Source organism: Daucus carota, chromosome 4 (assembly GCF_001625215.2).
Source record: "Daucus carota subsp. sativus chromosome 4, DH1 v3.0, whole genome shotgun sequence".
Classification (NCBI taxonomy): Eukaryota; Viridiplantae; Streptophyta; class Magnoliopsida; order Apiales; family Apiaceae; genus Daucus; species Daucus carota.
Genome location: NC_030384.2, coordinates 45,472,326 through 45,491,723, shown reverse-complemented (window position 1 = coordinate 45,491,723; position 19,398 = coordinate 45,472,326). Strand labels below are relative to the sequence as shown.

General features: G+C 35.6%; 4 protein-coding genes and 1 non-coding gene across 12 annotated transcripts; 3 read left to right on the top strand and 2 right to left on the bottom strand.

Annotated features, from left to right (window-relative positions):
* The first annotated feature begins 36 nt into the window (after positions 1–36).
* LOC108218632 (BEL1-like homeodomain protein 1) lies at positions 37–4,678 on the top strand. Of its 4 annotated transcripts, none has more exons than XM_017391660.2 (7): positions 37–333; positions 791–852; positions 1,360–1,519; positions 1,595–2,480; positions 2,914–3,287; positions 3,402–3,462; positions 3,549–4,678. In XM_017391660.2, the coding sequence occupies exons 4-7, from the start codon at positions 1,638–1,640 to the stop codon at positions 4,350–4,352; spliced, it is 2,082 nt and encodes a 693-aa protein (XP_017247149.1). In that variant the 5' UTR covers positions 37–333; positions 791–852; positions 1,360–1,519; positions 1,595–1,637; the 3' UTR covers positions 4,353–4,678. The 4 variants fall into 4 exon arrangements, with proteins under 4 accessions (XP_017247149.1, XP_017247151.1, XP_017247150.1 ...); XM_017391662.2 differs by having other exon boundaries at positions 76–333; positions 1,606–2,480; XM_017391661.2 differs by having other exon boundaries at positions 77–333; positions 794–852.
* Positions 4,679–5,288: 610 nt separating this feature from the next.
* Positions 5,289–8,886, bottom strand: LOC108219259 (BTB/POZ domain-containing protein At3g05675). 3 transcript variants are annotated; one of them, XM_017392611.2, is made up of 4 exons: positions 8,802–8,884; positions 7,514–7,568; positions 7,301–7,400; positions 5,289–6,899 (listed from the first exon to the last, which is right to left on the bottom strand). In XM_017392611.2, exons 3-4 carry the CDS (start codon positions 7,310–7,312, stop codon positions 5,592–5,594), a joined length of 1,320 nt encoding a protein of 439 aa, XP_017248100.1. In that variant the 5' UTR covers positions 7,313–7,400; positions 7,514–7,568; positions 8,802–8,884; the 3' UTR covers positions 5,289–5,591. The 3 variants fall into 3 exon arrangements, with proteins under 3 accessions (XP_017248100.1, XP_063947484.1, XP_017248098.1); XM_064091414.1 differs by lacking the exon at positions 8,802–8,884 and adding an exon at positions 7,742–7,864; XM_017392609.2 differs by having other exon boundaries at positions 7,301–7,568; positions 8,802–8,886.
* Positions 8,887–11,472: 2,586 nt separating this feature from the next.
* On the top strand, positions 11,473–15,050 carry LOC108218436 (nuclear transcription factor Y subunit A-10). 3 transcript variants are annotated; one of them, XM_017391366.2, is made up of 6 exons: positions 11,473–11,687; positions 12,040–12,237; positions 12,715–12,833; positions 12,935–13,000; positions 13,684–13,824; positions 14,291–15,050. In XM_017391366.2, the coding sequence occupies exons 2-6, from the start codon at positions 12,054–12,056 to the stop codon at positions 14,681–14,683; spliced, it is 903 nt and encodes a 300-aa protein (XP_017246855.1). In that variant the 5' UTR covers positions 11,473–11,687; positions 12,040–12,053; the 3' UTR covers positions 14,684–15,050. The 3 variants fall into 3 exon arrangements, with proteins under 3 accessions (XP_017246855.1, XP_017246854.1, XP_017246856.1); XM_017391367.2 differs by having other exon boundaries at positions 11,614–11,740; XM_017391365.2 differs by having other exon boundaries at positions 11,505–12,237.
* TRNAK-CUU (transfer RNA lysine (anticodon CUU)) lies at positions 12,394–12,461 on the bottom strand. Its single transcript has one exon. It is a non-coding gene; the product is annotated as a tRNA-Lys (tRNA).
* Positions 15,051–15,986: 936 nt separating the features above from the next.
* LOC108218435 (33 kDa ribonucleoprotein, chloroplastic) lies at positions 15,987–18,653 on the top strand. Its single transcript, XM_017391364.2, has 4 exons — positions 15,987–16,518; positions 16,609–16,710; positions 17,812–18,120; positions 18,207–18,653. Exons 1-4 carry the CDS (start codon positions 16,087–16,089, stop codon positions 18,291–18,293), a joined length of 930 nt encoding a protein of 309 aa, XP_017246853.1. The 5' UTR covers positions 15,987–16,086; the 3' UTR covers positions 18,294–18,653.
* The last annotated feature ends 745 nt before the right edge of the window (positions 18,654–19,398 follow it).

Genomic DNA, 19,398 nt, shown 5'->3' with positions numbered 1-19,398 from the left:
CAGCAGTTTATATCTTCTGACACATTGATCGTTTATAATAATATAGATAGGATTGCACTGTTTTTCTTTTAAAAGAAAGTAATAAGAGAACACATCTATCACACATCTCTCTCCCTCTCTCTCTCTCCTTCTCTCTCTCTCTCTCCATCACAAGTCGTACGTATATATGCAGGACTAGCAGCTCCTCTTCTCTTCCTCTTCTTCCCTCCATCATCAACATCATCATCCCAATAGAAGTAACTCCTAGTGGATGCGTGTATCTGTGTTGCGCAATCAGATGATATTTGAACACAAGTGTCAAATCAGCCGAGTGATCGTTCAATCTAATTCCAGGTACTGTTGATTCTGCGTCATTACAGCTGAAGATACATGTTCGATCAGTCATCTTATATATATTTCGATGACGTATTTAGTAAGTTGATTAGAGATTTTATAAGAAAAAGTAACTTGTTAAGTCTAGATATATATTTTCCTTTTTAATCTGATTAGAATTCTTGGATTTTCCTCATTCTGCGTGGAGTTTGATTCCACCAAAGGAAATGATTAGATCGGATGAAATGGATGGATAGATGGGGATGTAGTTCGATCTAATTAGTATGAATATGGGTTGAGGGTTTTAAATTTGTAATGAAGCTTTGAGAAACAGTTGTAGTGTATTAGAACTTAGAAGTAGGGTTGCAACTGCATGGTTATATGAATATATTTGGAGTGATGAGCCTGGGGATGAGTAGCTGTGACAACAACTGACGGCTAATAAAGTTACTAAAAATATGTCCTAACTTGATTGCAGCAGAGAGAAGTGATTGCTGATGGAGCACGTGTACACCAAGATCTCTATCCCACCTGCAGCAGGTTTCTAATTCTGCTCAATACTATTACTTTATCAGATCAACCCTTTCTCCATCAATCCCAACATCTCTCTCTCTCTCTCCCCTCCCTCCCTCTCCCATCTCTCTCCCACTGTAAATCTCTCTCTCTCCCATCTCTCTCCCTCTCTGTAAATCTCTCTCCCTCTCTGTAAATCTCTCTCTCTCTCTCTCTCTCTCCATATGTGTATATATTAGTACATACGATGACTAGTATTTACTGTGATAAATCATTATTAAGTACAGTATAACATGAATTTTCATAGATAAGAATTGAAGAAGCAGGAGATTAAATGATTAAGCTTAAAGATTTTTGGAATTGTATTAAACAACTTTATGACGGTTTTAATGTTTGGTGTACTTACGGTAGTAGTAGCAGCAGAAGTACCTGCTCTACCCTCGTAAACTAATCTGTATGTTAAGTTAATGCTTCCTTTAGTTGGTAGTACTTTTTTGATGAGTTAAGTTAATGGTTTGTGTTAATGTATTTCAGGAATTATCTTATCAACTGAGTGGACACTATCACAGATCTACTCGTCCCAAAAACTTTTGACATTAGTACCAGCTACCTGCCAAATGCAAATGAAGTAATTTACACATATACTAATCTACTCACCACCATTCATATCTATCTGCTATTACAGCATCAACAGGTACATGATCAGATATATATCCTCATTTCTTGCACAAAATGATGTCTGTGCTTGTATGAATACGATTCTTTACAGTGATATTATAGGAAAAGATTAATCGAAGAAGCTCATATCGAAGATGGGCACATACTTTCACGGGAACTCAGAGATCCAAGGTGATGGCTCGCAGACTCTTGTTCTTATGAATCCGGGCTACAACCACAACCTTGGAGGATACTCTGACACTAATCATCAGCCGCCGCCTTTGTCCAACTTCTTTTTCCTCAACAACGCTCATTCCAGTGCCACGACGAATATAGTGCAGGCGCCTAGTACTGATCAGTCTACTCAACATTTTGTCGGCATCCCTCTGTCAGCCTCGCAAGATGATCATCCGCATCGTGTGTCCATTGCCCATTCCCAGCAACATGAGATCTCCAGCCTCCATAGTTTCGCCCCCCCTATGCATCATTACAGCTTGTACAATCAGCTTGATCTCACCGCAGCACGTGAAGCCACCCCCTCGAATCAGCAGCAGCAGCAAGGCTTGTCCTTGAGCCTCTCTTCACAACACCCTGGTTACGGACCCTTTAGAACTGAAGATAATGAGCTTCCATCTCCGGCTCCAGCACCCCCATCCGCCATTTCTCCAAAAAGTAACGACGTTCAGGTTGCACAGGCCTCCTCATCGGTTGTATCGTTGAACGGTGTGCAGAGTGTGCTATTGAATTCCAAGTACTTGAAGGTGGCTCAAGAGCTTCTGTATGAAGTTGCTAACGTTGGAAAGGGATTGCAGAATATTGATCAGTTCGGTAAGTCCAGCAATGGGAACACAAAGAGCGTAACGGGAGGATCAGCCGGGGGAGATGGATTAAGGGGGGAATTAGGACAAACAAGTTCCAAACGAAGTGTTGAGCTGACAACGGTGGAGAGACAGGAGGTTCAGATGAAAAAAGCAAAGCTTGTCAACATGCTTGATGAGGTCAGTCTTGCCCACATTACTTGCTCTACTTAGCTTCATTAATGTGGAACAAAGCATATTAAATTGCATATTTGCGTAAAAAGAATTTAACTACAGTACTATTATAATCATAATATTAAAGATATAAAACAAATAATCCGAAAGATATTACTGGATAATCACAGCAATTTCAATTTATCATTCTTAGTTACCTAAAATAATAATAAGAATGCCTTGTAAATGATAACATGTCAGCCTTCCATTTCAGTTTTCTGTTGTATTTAGGGTCGATGAAATAAAACTGAGATTACTCTTTCCCTTGCCTTTTCTGATAGAAAATACCAACAAACATAATCTAAAACTGGTATACAAAATTCTTAATAAGATACTTGCAAATAGATTAGCGTTTTTTTTTTTTTTTTTTAACTTTTAAGTTAATGTATAAAATTTGCAGGTGGAGCACAGGTACAGGCAGTACCACACCCAAATGCAGTTGGTGATATCTTGGTTCGAGCAATCAACTGGAGTTGGCTCTGCAAAGCCATACACAGCCTTGGCTCTTCAAACCATCTCTAAGCAATTCCGTTGTCTCAAAGATGCAATAATGGGTCAAATTCACGCTGCAAGCAAGAGTTTAGGAGAAGAAGATAGTCAAGGAGGGAAAATGGACGGTTCAAGACTTAAATTTATTGATAATCAGCTCAGGCAACAGAAAGCTCTTCAACAGTTGGGAATGATCCAGCACAATGCTTGGAGACCTCAGAGAGGGTTGCCAGAACGTTCTGTTTCAGTTCTTCGCGCCTGGCTATTTGAGCACTTCCTCCACCCGTAAGAGAAGTTTAACAGATTTAGCGTTGTGCACTTGTTTCACTTTCTTCGTACAACTTACCCTATTTGTATAAGCATACCCAAGTTCATGAATATTTGGTGACTTCTGTGCAGTTATCCTAAAGACTCGGACAAACATATGCTCGCAAAGCAAACAGGTCTTACTAGGAGTCAGGTACCTTGTCACTGATTTACTTGTTAAATGTTTTTTTATGACATGTAACTTTAATGGTGAACGGGCTAAAGAGAGTATAATTCCAGGTGTCTAATTGGTTCATAAACGCGCGAGTGCGCCTCTGGAAGCCAATGGTAGAAGAAATGTACATGGAGGAAATCAAGGAGAATCAAAATAATGGATCTGAAGGGGAGACGAGAAAAAATGAGCCTGGTGAAAAAATGGCATCAAAAGCTAGAGCTCCAAGTACTAATTCCCCGGAGAACTATGATACTACCACAAGCCAGAATACTCGGGCCTTGATATCTGCGTCTACAGCTTCGACCTCTCCCAATGGATTAAGCATACGAAATCAATCAGGCTTTTCTCTCACGGGATCCTCAGAAATGGAGGAAATGACACGAGGAAGTCCCAAGAAACAAAGGGGTACCGGGACAATACACTCTTTAGGTAATGTATCATTGAGGAACATGGAGTTCAAGCCAGAAGCCAACAATGAACAAATGTCAATGAAATTTCACAATGATCAGAGGCAAAGCAGAGATGGATTTACATTGATGGGAAGTCCAACCAACTACATTCAAGGATTCGGTTCATACTCTATCGGAGATATTGGAAGGTTTGGTGCAGAGCCATTCAGTGCACCCTATTCAGCCAACGGTGTTTCCCTCACTCTTGGTCTCCCACATGGTGAAAACCTCTCTATGTCCGGAACTAACCAAGATTTCCTCCCTGAGCAAAACATCCAAATAGGAAGAGGACTGGAAGAAGGTGAGTTCGGAGCTGTAGATACTCCCACATCTTCTCATTCAGCAAACATCTACGACAGCATGGATATCCAAAGCCGCAAAAGGTTAGCAGCACAATTACTGCCCGACTTTGTGGCCTAAACAGAGAAAGAAATATTGTTTGGTTTCACCGTGTTCTCCTGTTACCCTCATTAGGAGAAAATCGAATGGGTAGCATAAAAACATGAAGAGTGTCTTTACATAGGGAACGGCAAAGAACCCTAGACTAGCTAGTTCAGCGGATACTTTGTGGTTCAGTATTGTATATATCTTGGTTTTGCATATAGTAAATGAAGGTGTACAAGAATTGTGTAGATTAGTAATTTTGGGGGCTGGTATAGAAATATATTCTGTAATTATATGTTCTTTTTCTGTATGGGCAAAATAAATTTTGGACTTCAATATATTACATATTAATACTTCTTGCATTTAATTGTAGTGGGCCTTTTATTAAAATGAGGATACTTAAACTGCTAACTTTAGTGAAATTTAACTTTGAAACTATATCTGTTCCTGAAACAATAGGTCACACAGGTGGAAAAAGGCAGGGGAGCTAAAACTACTCTCGCTTTAGCACAAACCTAAATATATACTACATGGTTAAATTAAGGAAACCTCTACCATTTTTCCATGACTCGTTATTCGGAGCAATGGAACAAGTATTCATTAAAAAAATATGACTAACGATATCTACCCGGCTTCATAAAGCAAACATGAGATTTACTTAGGTGTTTTAAGTAAACTAAACCTGAGGATATCAAGAACAAGGGGAAATCCTTCTCCAAGGTAGATAATTTTACCCAATTGTAACCTCAAAGCAAGGAAAATATTTAGTAATGTAGTACTCTTTCATTCAACCAACAGGGAACAGAATATAGTCATGACTAAAACATTTACAATAAAGAAAATTCTGCAATTTGGGTATTTAAATAAACAATAACACAAGATATGAGGCATGCAAACTCTGGTAATAAGAAGAAGCGACATAATATATCAGAGAAGTTAATTCCGGGTAATTAGTCCTAGACAATAACAAAGTGAGAGAAATACAAGTTTTAACATGATGATTCCGAAATTCGTATATCTCCACCTCATTTACACAATAATGTCACAAAATATGTGGTCATGCCTTGGCAGCGCATTATATACAAGGGCCAAGAGTCACTACTGACTAAACTACTGGTCCTAGTTATCCACCCAGGCCACTAAAACCAAAAGCAAAAGAACAGAGAATCCATAGTGGGCAGATTCTATTCTAGACAGAAAACACATTGAGAAACCTACGGCCTAATTGATAAAAGCTGTCAAAGTTAGTGTGAAGATAAATGAAACAGAGAAGAGTTATACGGATTTGCCCATACCATTGGTGCCTCCGATCAATGCCAGCCTCTTACTGGCAACCTTAGATCTGTAACACCACACCTCAAAAGCCTCCGTTAGGTCAGGGTACCTAATATGCTTATTTTCCAACCATTCAGTCAAAATCTCTGCTTGATCTCCCGATGGCAATGCAAGAATTATTGAAACAAATGCAGACTCCAAGGATTGCCATATCTCAACATCCACTTTCAGGATAGGAACATCCTTACTATCACTTCTAGCAGATTCGATCACAGGTTTAATAACTCTGACAAATGGAAGCCAGACTTTTACCATGTGAAGACGTTTTACAGTTGGCATAATAACTGTGCCATATCCTATTGCCTCTAAAACCTTGGAAGTCACCTCAATAACCTTAAACTTAATTTCAAGAGTATCACTTTCTGGACATAATTGCTCAACAACGTTTACAACATTTTCAGATGCCTCTACCCAACTGCTGACTAGTTCCCTCATTAATTCTAACTTGATCAATATTTGGCAAGCCCAAGACAAATCCGTCAAATAGGATTGAAGCAAAAGCATGCTACATGTATCATAGACTGAATCTTCTGTGGAAAGCAAGGAAAGTACTAGGTTTTTAAATCTGGCTAAAAGTTTCATGATACATTCCTTGGTTTCTAACTTTATCTCCTCATCAGCTATAAGCAGCGGGACATCATCATCTTCAGTTAGCATATACTCCAGCTGATCCTGAGCGGATGTTTTTAGGTCAGTCATGAGTGAAGGGGGAGATGAAGTGGCAAATCGAATAGCTGAGAGAAAAATATTCTTTATAGCTGTTGGATTTACAGGTTGAAGACGAGCAAGAATCATTTCTGCTTGTGATCCCATGCTTGGTATAATTTTCAAAATTTCTTCCTCCTCCGCTTCTTCCCAAGGTACTGCTTCCAAGTATCCCACACAAGCAGCAATAATTTGAGGGCATCCAAGCTCCACAGCCACACGGAGAATACCAAGTGCATTTTTGACACCACCACACATGTCAGTCAATGAATGAATCATATGGACATAAAAGAGGCGAAGGACAGTGATGTGGTAGTCAAAATCAGATTCTTGGCAGTAAACTTCAACACAGTTACGAGAGTCCAATATCTGACAAGTGGGCCAACTTTCAGATAATCTGTCAGCAAAATACTTGCTGTTCCTTATGAGGATGTCGGAATGACAGTATATCCACTCATCACGGCTATCCTCTGTTCGTAGTCTTACAACAACATCACTGGTTGATCGATCTCCTATCTTGTTAGAACTCCTAGATAGAGTCTCCTGTGATGGAAAGAATGTCAATAACATGAAGAGGGAAGATAGACAGACATATTTATGATGAATAATCTTCTAATAGCCCGTCTTAAATAAATAAAAGTTTTAAGATTTTGTTTTCAATAATTATTATAATTGTCTAAGCATTGATAAGAGATGATGCTTTATTTAGAAGGACAAGAATGCTTTTGCAGACTGACCACGAACTTATGATCCAGTAATACTTGGTGCACTGTTTACAGAGGAAACTCAAGCATAACAGACATCTCCTCTAATAAGCTATCAAGAATAGATTCTATTTCAGATTGTAGAAAGCGAAACTGAGCCTCTTTTTCTTTCGTATGTGTGAAAATGCGAGAGTCAGAGAGATCTATCTGTGTATCTGGAGGGAGGGAGGGAGATCTTACAGTTGCCTCCATTGACAGTCAGCTTTGATCCACTAATAACTGAAAGCTAGAGCATTATTTGAAGCAGCAAATATCGCATAGCACATGCCAGAAAAAAGATCTAGCAAGTAATAGATATTATCAGTGTCAACCATAATATTCCATGTCTTAAAAATGAGAATGCTTTTGTGTGTGTGCGCGCGTGTGGAAGAGAGAGAGGGAGGGAGGGGGGACTTTCTCTCCGTTGATTCTCAGCACTAATACGCATAAAATTTCCACCTTATAGACCCTGTGGAATGAACCAGAACAGATATCATATTTCGAGATATTAGTAGAAATTCACAAGGAAATTGTTCATAGATGGCAGAAGAACCGGTAATATCATATACACATTGTACATAAAATCTAACAAATATTTAATTACGGAAAGAGCAAACAATATAGATCCAAAATCCCTCTCGCCTGAATTATAATTTCTTATCATGAAATTTTATCAGCTCTCAAAAAGAAGTGATATATGAGATGTATCATTGTTCAGAATATCACAGATAAAGTCGTTGCACTTGGAATTCTAAGAAAAGAATAATCAGCATTCACAACACTCCTTGCATCAATAATATATCCTATTTTGATAAGTAACATTCTCTGCATTCATCCGTTTTAGATCAACACTGGAACAAATTGCAGTGCCGTTGTAACCAGATGTGAAGAAAGTGTGCGAAATTTAAAGAAAAAGTGTTGTGAGAATGCAGAAATGCCTCAACAACGTATGCTAAATTGCTGATAACATCCTCCCGAAAAATACCAGCCATGGAATAATATTGTCTCTACTTAGTAATTACAACTCCCACACCTAAAGTCCTCTCATGATGAATACATGATCCATATAACTTATATTTTCTAGGCTTAAAATAGTTACTTCCAGCGAAGTCAAAACTTACTACCCTATCACATCAATTCTCTCTTTTCAATGGGATAAGTGGAAGCCTCTAGAAGGTATCCTAATGAAACAACTATTCAAGAGCTTAATTGGTAGCCCTGTTTATAGCTTTGTTCGCCCAAAACAAGTAGAAACAAACCACAGACTTCATACCGAAACAGGTAACAAATGAATCGAGCATAATTACGTTTATAAATACGGCTAATCATCGCCACACAGGTGTTCTCATAGTGATACAATATAATATATGACCCAGTCACGTAGGTTTCGGTGAATTAACACCGGAAGTTGTTTTAGGAGAACCGGTGACTTAACACGAAAGCTCGAAAAGCATAGTTATAAGTAATGGGTTTTTTAGGGAGCAAAAAAATCGGAAACCCTAGACTACAATCAAATAAACTTCACTTCTTGATGTCTAATTCATAAAGTGTGGTATAGTAGAAGCAGGCTACAGGCGACAATGCATATATCAAAACAAGAACACATAATAAAATTAAACATAAAATCAAAGAGCTTGTGTGTGTGTGTGTGTTGATATAGCAAAGGAATATGCGAGGTGAAATAATGAAAAGAGTAATTTACCTTTCCCCTTGTGTGTGGTCTCTCGAGCTGGGCTCTCCGCCTTTATCTCTTACTTTTACTTTGCAGTACAGTTTACAAAAGGAAATTATACAATTTATGAAAGAGTAATGTTACCATTTTTTTTGTGGCCTGGGCCTTTGTAACTGTCCTCCGGTCCGCGGGGATATAGGCCCAAAGCCAGAGAAAAGAAGGTGAACGCAGGATGGATGTCCGTCCCATCGTTAACAACCAATTAATAACCATGCTGATCTTCAATTTCCGGATCATAAAAAATTTATTTCAATTCTGATCGATTTGGATGTTCAAAATTTGAAATATTCATATTTATTTTGAATGGGTATAATTATATATTTAATACTTAATATTTTTAAATGAATAATCATGTTTGACATTTAATTTCTGCATTACAAAAAAATTATTTCGGTTCCGTGATGGGTTGTTCGAAATTAGAAATATTCATATTTAATCTAAATCAGTATAAATTACTGTATATTTCTAATACTTAATATTTATAAGTGAATAGTAATTTTGTATTTAATAGAATAATTATTTAATTTCAAACTCACAACCCCTCCGTTTCAAGCTAAACCGGACAACAAAACCATATACATATATTGAGTTTTGATTTTGTTTCATGTCATATTGATCCAAATTTGATTATGTTTTATAAATTACTTATGTATAATTTTAAAAATTCGAAATATACATTCTGAAGTAGATTATATATTTCTTAATAATACTATTAAAATATAAGTATAAGATTCCACCATAAGGATCTTCCTCTAACACTTTAACGGGTCGTTTGGTAGGGATTTATCTGGTATCTGAATTTTTTTTTTTATCAATCCCATTCCTCAAACCCACAAGGTATGAGATGGGAGGTGGGTATGAAACATGTGTTTGTGGAATTAAAAATTTTTTTCTTTTATTACATTACTATTTATATCATTTCATGTAAATTATTAATACAAAATGAAATTAATGACTCGAAAATGTATATAAATATTAATTTAATTATATTTTAAATTAATTACAACTAATAACTAATAAATATTATAATTCAATCATATTTATTCCACTCAACCAAACACCCCAATATTCTCATAATTTAAAATAGATACGAAGGCAATTTATATCCTATTTCTGTTCTCTTCGAATATATTTCCAAACATATTTTTGCTTGATCAATTTAACTAGAAAAAAGTGGTCTTTGATTGTTTCGTTTACTTAAGAGCACTACATATATTCAGCAGTGGTCGAAAAGCGGAAGAATTAGTGGTATATGCAAATCCACCATATGCAGCTTAGTGGTAATCCTTCTTCATGCACCTTTCTTTACTTATAATTAATCTCTTTAAAAGCAAAATTAAGCATTACTGCATTACATAGCTGACTATTGCAGCATAACTGAAAGCACTGCTGAAAAGTACTTGCCATAATTATATATTTTCATCGTTTCAGCCCTCCATTCTCATGCTTATCCACATGCTAAAAACCCTTGCAAGTTAAGTGGCCTTAGCCGCCACCCTCCCGATTTGCCGCTAATTACCCTTGCGGATTAATAAACACTAATTTGGCCCCCCTCAAGATATCTAAAACTGTCTGGCTTTTGCTCCCACCTCATCTCTTTTGCACTCCTTGTCAATGCTCACCATCATCATTCACTTTGTTCCCTTTGTATATGAGTATAATATATCACATAAACATTCATAAATATTTCAACTATTATGTAGTTTTGCAATTGCATGAATCATTATATATCTAATACAAACTTTCTATTAAATTACTAGAGAAAAATTACATAAAGTCTAATATTTAAAATGGAGTAGTGTATAGATTATGTTCTACAAAGTAATTAAAATGTAAAATAATTACTTTTATAACTTACACGATGCTATATATGTTGAGGATGTTAATGATTAATTAATAATATATGTATAAGATTACCTGTTAATGATAAATTTAAATATAAGTTTTAATAATTAAAAATAATATCTATATCTAAGTGAAATATTATAATATGATACTCCATGACTCTGGCTTAAATGTTATTTCTGTACAACCCAACTCACTATGATCGAACTATACGTAAAATTAGTTTCTTATAAATAACTCTATGATTTAGATTTGTATGGTTATTTATTATACTGTAATATTTGAAATTTTTAAATTTGCTTTCTCAATATTTAAATTTTGTAATAATCACATTCTTATAAATATGGACTAGATGTTTAATAATTAATACTCCCTCGGTCCCTTTTTAGTTGTCACATTTCTATTTTTATTGGTTAAACTGACTAATTTTTCACCACGGATTATATGTCACTCTTTCATTATTTTAAAAAACTGAAAATTACATCTTAAAGTAGATTAAAAATTATTTTCTGTGACATTTTTTTTATTTTATCAATTAATAAAATATTAATAAATTTCAATCATTTGACCGACACAAAATCAAAAGGACGGGCAGTATACTTTAATCAAATCAAATTATAATATAAAGGTATTTCTAGTGTGTGCTCATGGGTCAAATTTAGTGGATTTTGATTGGTGGACTTGATGTATATGCAGGGGACCTATGATTAGATAACCAATAAAAATGCACCAAACTCATAGAAATTAATGCTTGAAAAACCGATAATATAAAAGGGTTAAATACAATAGCACCTTTATTATAATGGGCGATTGACGTGTAGTTCCACTAGACAAGGTGTAATAAAAAACATCCTCGGCCGTCCGTCTCTTTCCCTCTCTTCTCTCTCTGTCTCTCTGTCTATTCTCTCTCCACAATCTCTCCGTCTAAGCATTTGATAGATATAACTGTGCCGACAGTGCCTCCAATCACACTGACTTCGCTCCTCGTGCCTAGGAAACCAATTCAGACTTGTTAGTCACTCTTCCTCCTTTATTCCTTCACTAGATAATCTCCATAGTTTCTGGTATAATTATTATTTTATATTATTTCAGCCAATTATACGTGTTTCGTTCTTCTTCCTCCATCCTTATCCATCTATCTTGTTACATAGTACCTCTTTTTTACCCACTTTCTCTTTTATTTTTCTTCTCTTCATGACATGTTGTTGCTTTTGGTTTTTTCCTGCACATATATATCATCTGTGATTCAACAACTCCTTTTGTAGTTATTGGTTCTTGGGGGAATCTACTTTATCAAGTAACAGCTGCTAGAGTTTACACATATTATTCTTGTTTAATTTGATTGCAATTCGATTTGCTGTAGAGGAAAAGTCAGAGATGACTATGCATAGTGTATATTATAAAGAAGATGATGAAGGGGCTGCTGCATATAGTCCCATTGGCCACTTGTCATCTGCTTCAGTTCCTTGGTGGACTCAATTGCCTAGTGCTCAGTCTGCTTGCCCATCAAAGTCTTCTGTGGATCACTCTTCTACTGAAGACCAATTCACCCATGATGCAGGTAATAGGCATATCTTATGTGACTTTTCATAATACTTATTAGCTTATCTATGTTGATACACTAGGAGGGCCGATGATCAATGGCCAGGATAGCTTATCTATGTTGATACACTAGGAGGGCCGATGATCAATGGCCAGGAAACAATCGAAAAAATAATTGTTAACGCCGGGCTCGAACCCACGACCACAAGGTTAAGAGCCTTGCGCTCTACCAACTGAGCTAGACGGGCTTGTTGATGAAACTAATTTTCAACGTATCTGACTATGGTCTATCAGTAATTCTACTGTTTATATCTACTTCAATTATAGTGTTACCAGTTATGGTAAGCCAAGTTGCACGTCTTCACATAAATCTTATTCTGTTGTTTGAACTTTGAAGTGTATTATTGGAATAAATATGTAAATTAGTGGTCGCGAAGCAGTGGCTTAATCTTTAGTGTTAATTTCCATTAATAATCCAAGTAGTTTTCTCGACCAGGCGACTGTAAGAGTCTAAAAGATGGTGGAAAACCTATACAATCTGGGGCAGCATTTGCCACTCAGGCAACTCCACGTGAATATGGAAGTAGTTTTGAGCTCGGATTTGGCAAACCTGTGGTAAGATCTTGAGAGTAGAAATTGATTTTTCAGTTATAAAAATGGACTTCATATTATTTCATGGATTACTTATGGTTTTCTCTTTCTCTAATTCGGTATAGAGCTCTGCGAACCCTTATGGAGATCACTGTTATGGAGCCTTCTCAACTTATCTCCCTCAATTCACGGTTTGCTTCCTTTCATATGATAGTGCTATTCAGTTTGTTAATTTGTTTTCCTATAAATGATGTTTACTTCAGCTACTCCTGCCTTCTGTTGCACTTTCAGTTTATTTTTCTCTTTCCTCAATACTTCGCATCTAGAACTAGAAGTTATCAATCTGTAGGTTTTAACTTCATGTTGGAAACATTTAAGAGTAACTCTCTGCTAAAACCAAGACTGCGATTAGTTTTTTGTTGGTGCACTGAACTCTGAATTTATAAAAATGCGGGACATAAAAAGCAAATTAATGTTAAAATTTATGACTTACATTCCATAACTAATGTCTGTCGGATCCTTGGCAGTTGAAATGTTGGGTTTTAACAAGTGTAAGGTATCAGTGTGCTATTTACTAGATCAAGGGCTACTTGGCAGTTCCAGCCAGCCTTTGATATCATATAATTTATCATTGACAATTCTTGAGTAGTATAGAGCTTTGATGTAATTCTGTGACAGTTGGTGTCGTGAAGTTATAAATTAGACTAAAGGTGTTATTCTAATAGTCTTATCTTATAAACCTGCATGTGTTACTGTAAATGTGAGCTATATTTATGTTCTTGTAACTGTGACCCTGTTGCATGATGTAATTTTACATACACATATTCATGTCTTGGTGTTTTATGATATTAAAATGCTTCTTGCAATGATCTAGGGACGGGTTATGCTACCGCTGAACTTGGCCAGTGATGATGGACCAATATTTGTGAATGCTAAGCAGTACCATGGAATACTCAGGCGCAGGAAATCTCGTGCAAAGGCGGAGCTTGAGCATAAGCTGACCAAGAGTCGTAAGGTATGGTTGAAAATTTAAATGATATCATTAAATTTTGGATTTTACAATTTTGAGGGAGGAAACTTCTTTATGAAAACAAGTCTAGGTAACGGTTTAGATATTAAGCTTACCAAAATTATTGACCTTGTGACGGATAAAAGTCCAGAGTAAAGAACATGCTGACTAACTTGATGGTGTGAATTACACAATTCTACAAGCAGTCCTAATGGAAATAATATGACCTTAGAAAATTTATTGAATCCAATTACTATCTGCAAATTAAGAATAGGGTGCAGGTTCTTTTTTGTTCATCATCATAATTAGCTTCTTAAGTATCTATAATTATTATCCAAATCCTCTTGACTGAAAACTATTTCAAAAATTGAAATGGGATAGATGCTTCTTAATCCATTACTTAACTGTACTGAATACTGATGCTATATTCTCCGGAGTTTGCAACATCCTAAACTCTAGTTTTATTAAACAGCCATATCTGCACCGCTCACGCCACCTTCATGCAATGCGTCGCCCAAGGGGTTGTGGTGGCCGCTTCTTGAACACAAAGAAAAGAGATGATGGTAAGGGAACTAACTCGAATGGTGGAAGACAGCTATTTCAGCCTACCGGGTCTCAGAATTCGGAAGTTCTGCAGTCTGATAGCAGCAATTTGACATCACCAAGGGAAGTTAATTACTGCAGGCAAAATCTTTCTGGGTCAGAGGCGACTAGTATGTTCTCCATGGCAGATCTTAATCACTTTCCTATGAGCAACGTTCGTACATCTGGAGTCTCTCTTGCTGATATGATGACTGGCCACAGTGTTTTTACTCACAGTAAGTGGTTTGCAGAAGCCGACAGCTGCTGCAACCTCAAAGTCTGATGCAAGAGAGTGACGGGGTTGGTTATCAACTTGTTGGAACAAATCCCGTCTTTTATGCATCCAAATGGATTACTCTGTTCCATTAACATTCGGATGCATAGGCAAATCATTCTTGGCTTTTCTGCAAAAGGTTTTGTTGGCCGCCTCTGAAGGTCCTCTACGATTCATGGGGCGGTCAAGAGATACTAAAACCTTATTGCATTGTGAAAATGTAGCTTTAAATAGATTCTGATCATGATTTAAATAAGATCCTCAAACTATGGCTTTATGTTTGTGGGAGAATTTGAAGTTTGGAATTTTACAGATATTTTTTGTGTGATGTCTTGTACTCTGCTGAAGTATCTGTTGCAAGTTGTAACATTTTGATCATGTATTTTGTACTTGTTAATAGCAACTGTACTGTTAGTTGCATATGCTGTTAGTTGCATAGTGTCAAGGGTACATAGGGTATTTGGCTCTATAATTCTGTTAGAGGTAGTTATGCACACATCATGTATAAATCTATCCATTCTGTAACAGAAGGACTAAGCTTGTATCATGAATATTCTAGAGAAATCTCAAACTGCATTTCATTCTATAATCACTATACTTTTCTTTACTTGTGTGTTGTGTAAGTCGCGTGATAATTTTTGTATAAAGTCGCATATTGTCTAAAGCCAGTGAGCCATCAAGTATTCATTTATTTTGTTCTCTCCTCGGAAAAGGTTTGAAAAAAAATTGGATTTTAGATAAATATAGAATATCTACGGGCCGGGACTCAGATGATATACAGATTTCAATTCAAACCGTATTAAAATTTACATAACACGGATTAAATATTTAATCTATATTAAAAAACTTTAAAAATGTGAAAATAACTTAATAATCTAATTATTTAAAACTCATATAATTTGATATACTATTATAATATTTAGTATATGTAATTAGTTGTATAATCAATTTAATTAATAATTTATAAATATTAATTTTAATTGATCCGATTTTCGATTTAACTATCCATAACTACTCATTTCAAAGTATTTTTCGAATACTTTCTTGAATAAACTTTCTTCTCTTGATGTAACTATTGTATTCGATACAATTCATTTACTGTAGATATTGACAAAAAAAAATAATTTTTGAATAAATTGAATAAAGAATAAGATCGACATATCAAATCGATTTCCTACCTCGAGAACACAAATCGACTAATTATACTCTAAACAAGATTGTTTATAAATTTTAAGAACAAAATTTTAAAATGAATAATTATCTAGAAAAATTGACGAACAAAATAGAAAAAAATCTTATCCCCTTATCTTCATTCCCTCTAAATTCTGTCATCCTACGAAACTCCAAAACAACAAGAAATCTAATCAACCAGACACAAGCAGCAATCACTCACTACTATTCTGCTACTAAAAATGGCAGCTTCTTCTTCAATGTCAATTGCTGCCGCTGCAACCACCACTCCATCAAATCCCCTGCTTTTCAATTCAAGAAACTTACCCTTTGAATGTTCTTCAATTTCAATTCCACCACCAAGACACAAACTTTTTACCCTCACAATAAAACCCCACCTTTCTTTTTCATCTCCCTTCATTTGCTCCTCTTCTCCTGTCAATCTTGAATTCTCACAAGCCACAGAGCCCCAAGAAGCAGAGGATGAAGAAGAAGAGCAAGAATTTGATGAATACGAAGAAGAAGATGATGATTATGATGATGATGGAGATGATAGAATTGAGGCACATTCAGCTGAAGCTGGGAGATTGTATGTGGGTAATTTGCCTTATGCTATGACTTCTTCTCAATTGGCCGACATTTTCGCTGAAGCTGGTCCTGTTAATTCTGTGGAGGTTTGTTTTGGTTTTTCCTTAAAGTTTTGATTTTTAAAGGAATTTGTGAATCTTGGTGATAATTGAGGTGGGGTTGTTGATTTTGGACAGATTGTGTATGATAGAGTTACGGATAGAAGCCGCGGATTTGCGTTTGTGACAATGGCAGGTGTTGAAGAAGCTAAAGAAGCTATTCGAATGTTTAATGGAGCTGTAAGTGCCTCCCTTGCCTTTACAACAATTAAAATGCTATATGATTTAGATACATTGGAAAAGTTGAAGAAATGGATATTAAAAGTGTTTGTTTGAGGATAATTGAGGTGGTGGAATGCTTGTTTCCACTTGTGGAGCATGTAGTAACTAGTTAGTGTATAGATTATAGTAAATTTTAAACCAAACGTTTGTGGTATTATTGAGACGAAGCAGGGTTGGGCAGTTAGATGTATGCAGAGATTTAGTAGATAAATAGTTTATGTGAACACTCTCGCTTTCAAACAATCTTATGCAAGTAGTGGAAGATAATGAGAAATCATCAAAAATAATAATTTGGAAAGTCTTGTAAGTTGTAACGCTGCAGAAACGCATCAAAAGATTAAAAGAAAATAAAAATAACAGTGTTGAGTGTATGCTACTGACCTAATCCTGGAAACACTAACTTAAAATGATGTAATCTGATACCAGAAGGTCCAGAACCAAAGGAAAAGTTAAAGGTTGAATGCTCAACTGCGCCGAGGACTACAGCGTGATGTATAGACATAGTGTGGAGACAACCAAATGAAACATGGCTCTTAGCATAATATAATCTAATATATGGATTAGGAACATCAAAACCCTCACCTTCTTTTGCTTACTATCCATGAAAATTTCTCAAATCTAATTTTAAATTCCATGGTTGTAATCTGTGGTTGCGTGGGAAATGTAATTATATAAAGTTTATTTATAAGAAGAAAAAAAACTAATGGAAATTATGTGAAGATGAGAAAGATGTCTGATCTTTTTAACGAATGCAAGTAAAATATAACTATAAAAATAGAAAATAATGGAAACTATATGAAATTGTGAATATGAGAAAGATATCTTATATGTTCGTTTATTCAGTGCAAATGTATGCATATGTTACTATACTGTTTCTGTGCTATCATAAATAAATTTTAGACTGATCAGATCCAAGACCAAATATAAAAATCCTATGCAAGTATTGAAAGATTAAAAATCATGGAAATTTCTGTAAAGTCTTGAAACGCCGAACTATGAGCCCTATTGTAATCTGTAATTGATGTGTTCTTGTTTTCATGGGTAATGGTTATGATGCAGCAAGTTGGAGGACGAACAGTGAAGGTGAATTTTCCAGAGGTGCCAAGGGGAGGTGAAAGAGAAGTCATGGGACCAAGGATACAGAGCAGCTATCAATCATTTGTGGACAGCCCTCACAAGCTATATGCAGGAAACCTCAGCTGGAGCGTCACTTCACAGAAACTTAGGGACATTTTTGCAGATCAGCCAGGTCTGTTGAGTGCTAAGGTCATATATGATAGGCAATCTGGAAGATCTCAAGGCTATGGATTTATCACTTTTGAATCTGCTGAGTCGGTGGCATCTGCCCTTAATGAACTTAATGGAATGGTAAGATTTGGTTGTTGATGATAGTTTTTATGCCTTGACCCATATTCAGCTATATTTTAAATTGCATTTTGATTGTGTTTAACAAGGACGTTGAAGGTCGGATCATGAGATTGAATATGGCTGAAGACCGAGCTCGACGAACTCCTCCACCAACAGTAGAGAGAAACTTCTGAATATTATACGGGCCATGATGAATTGCATTGAAGCCGTAAACAAACTCATAACTTACAATGCAGCTTGGTCGTTGCAACTCTTCTCACCGTTATGTGCGTCCTTCTGCTAAATTGCCATTTTCAGTGCCTAATGATACTTGAATAGCAGGGAAGCTTGTACCTCAGAGCTGAGTAGTTGTCTAGTTTGAGGATCATCGTAGCTTATAAGTTGCCAAACAGTTTACAGGCTTATAATCTCTTGGTAAATAGTCCAGCAGGGTTATTTTGGTGCCGTGCTTGAAGCCAGAAGCCCAGACTGTGTGAGTATAATTTTCTTGAACTTGTGGCGCCTCATTTTACAAAAGCTTAATTTGGATGTAATTTGAAAGAGTATAACAAGGTCAAGTTGACTAACAAGAATAAAAAAGAAACAATGAAAATTGGCTTGGTTATCGAGTAACTTGAATAAAAAATTTGCAGTCAAAAATCATAATTTGCTGAATAATATATGATCCGTAAGTTGTATTGTAAGAGGTATTTGTATGTTAAAATATTATGTAGCTAATCATCTATTCTAAAAAAATTTCGACTAATTCTTAAAAATTAGTTTATTAATTACATTTTGATTTAAATAAAAAATATTATTTATTAAAAAATTAAAGACATCAGGTTAACCCATTGTTTTTGATGTCTGATTTACTTAAAAAGACGAAATAAGCACACAAAAAATAAATAATTACACATAAGATTTCATGACTCCAATTATTTTTATTATTGTTACCTGAAATTAAAATCAACCTAACAAAGCCAACTTAAACTTGTAAAACACAGTTGATTTGTCTTCTTTTTGTCTGATATAATTCTTTAAAATAATAGTAGTTGAGACGGATACAACAACTTCAAAAGACGGAATTGACGAGGAAACGAATATTACCACTGCCTTGTGTATATTTTATCCGACTGACTTGCTTGTTTTAACAGGTTTTTCGGACCATATATAATTTTTTAAATATAATTAAATATTTCTTTCATCCCAAACTATATATTTGTTCTGATTTTTAACTAGTAAAATTTTACTGAAATTTATATATTATAAAAAAATTAAAAATATATAATTATTAAAAAA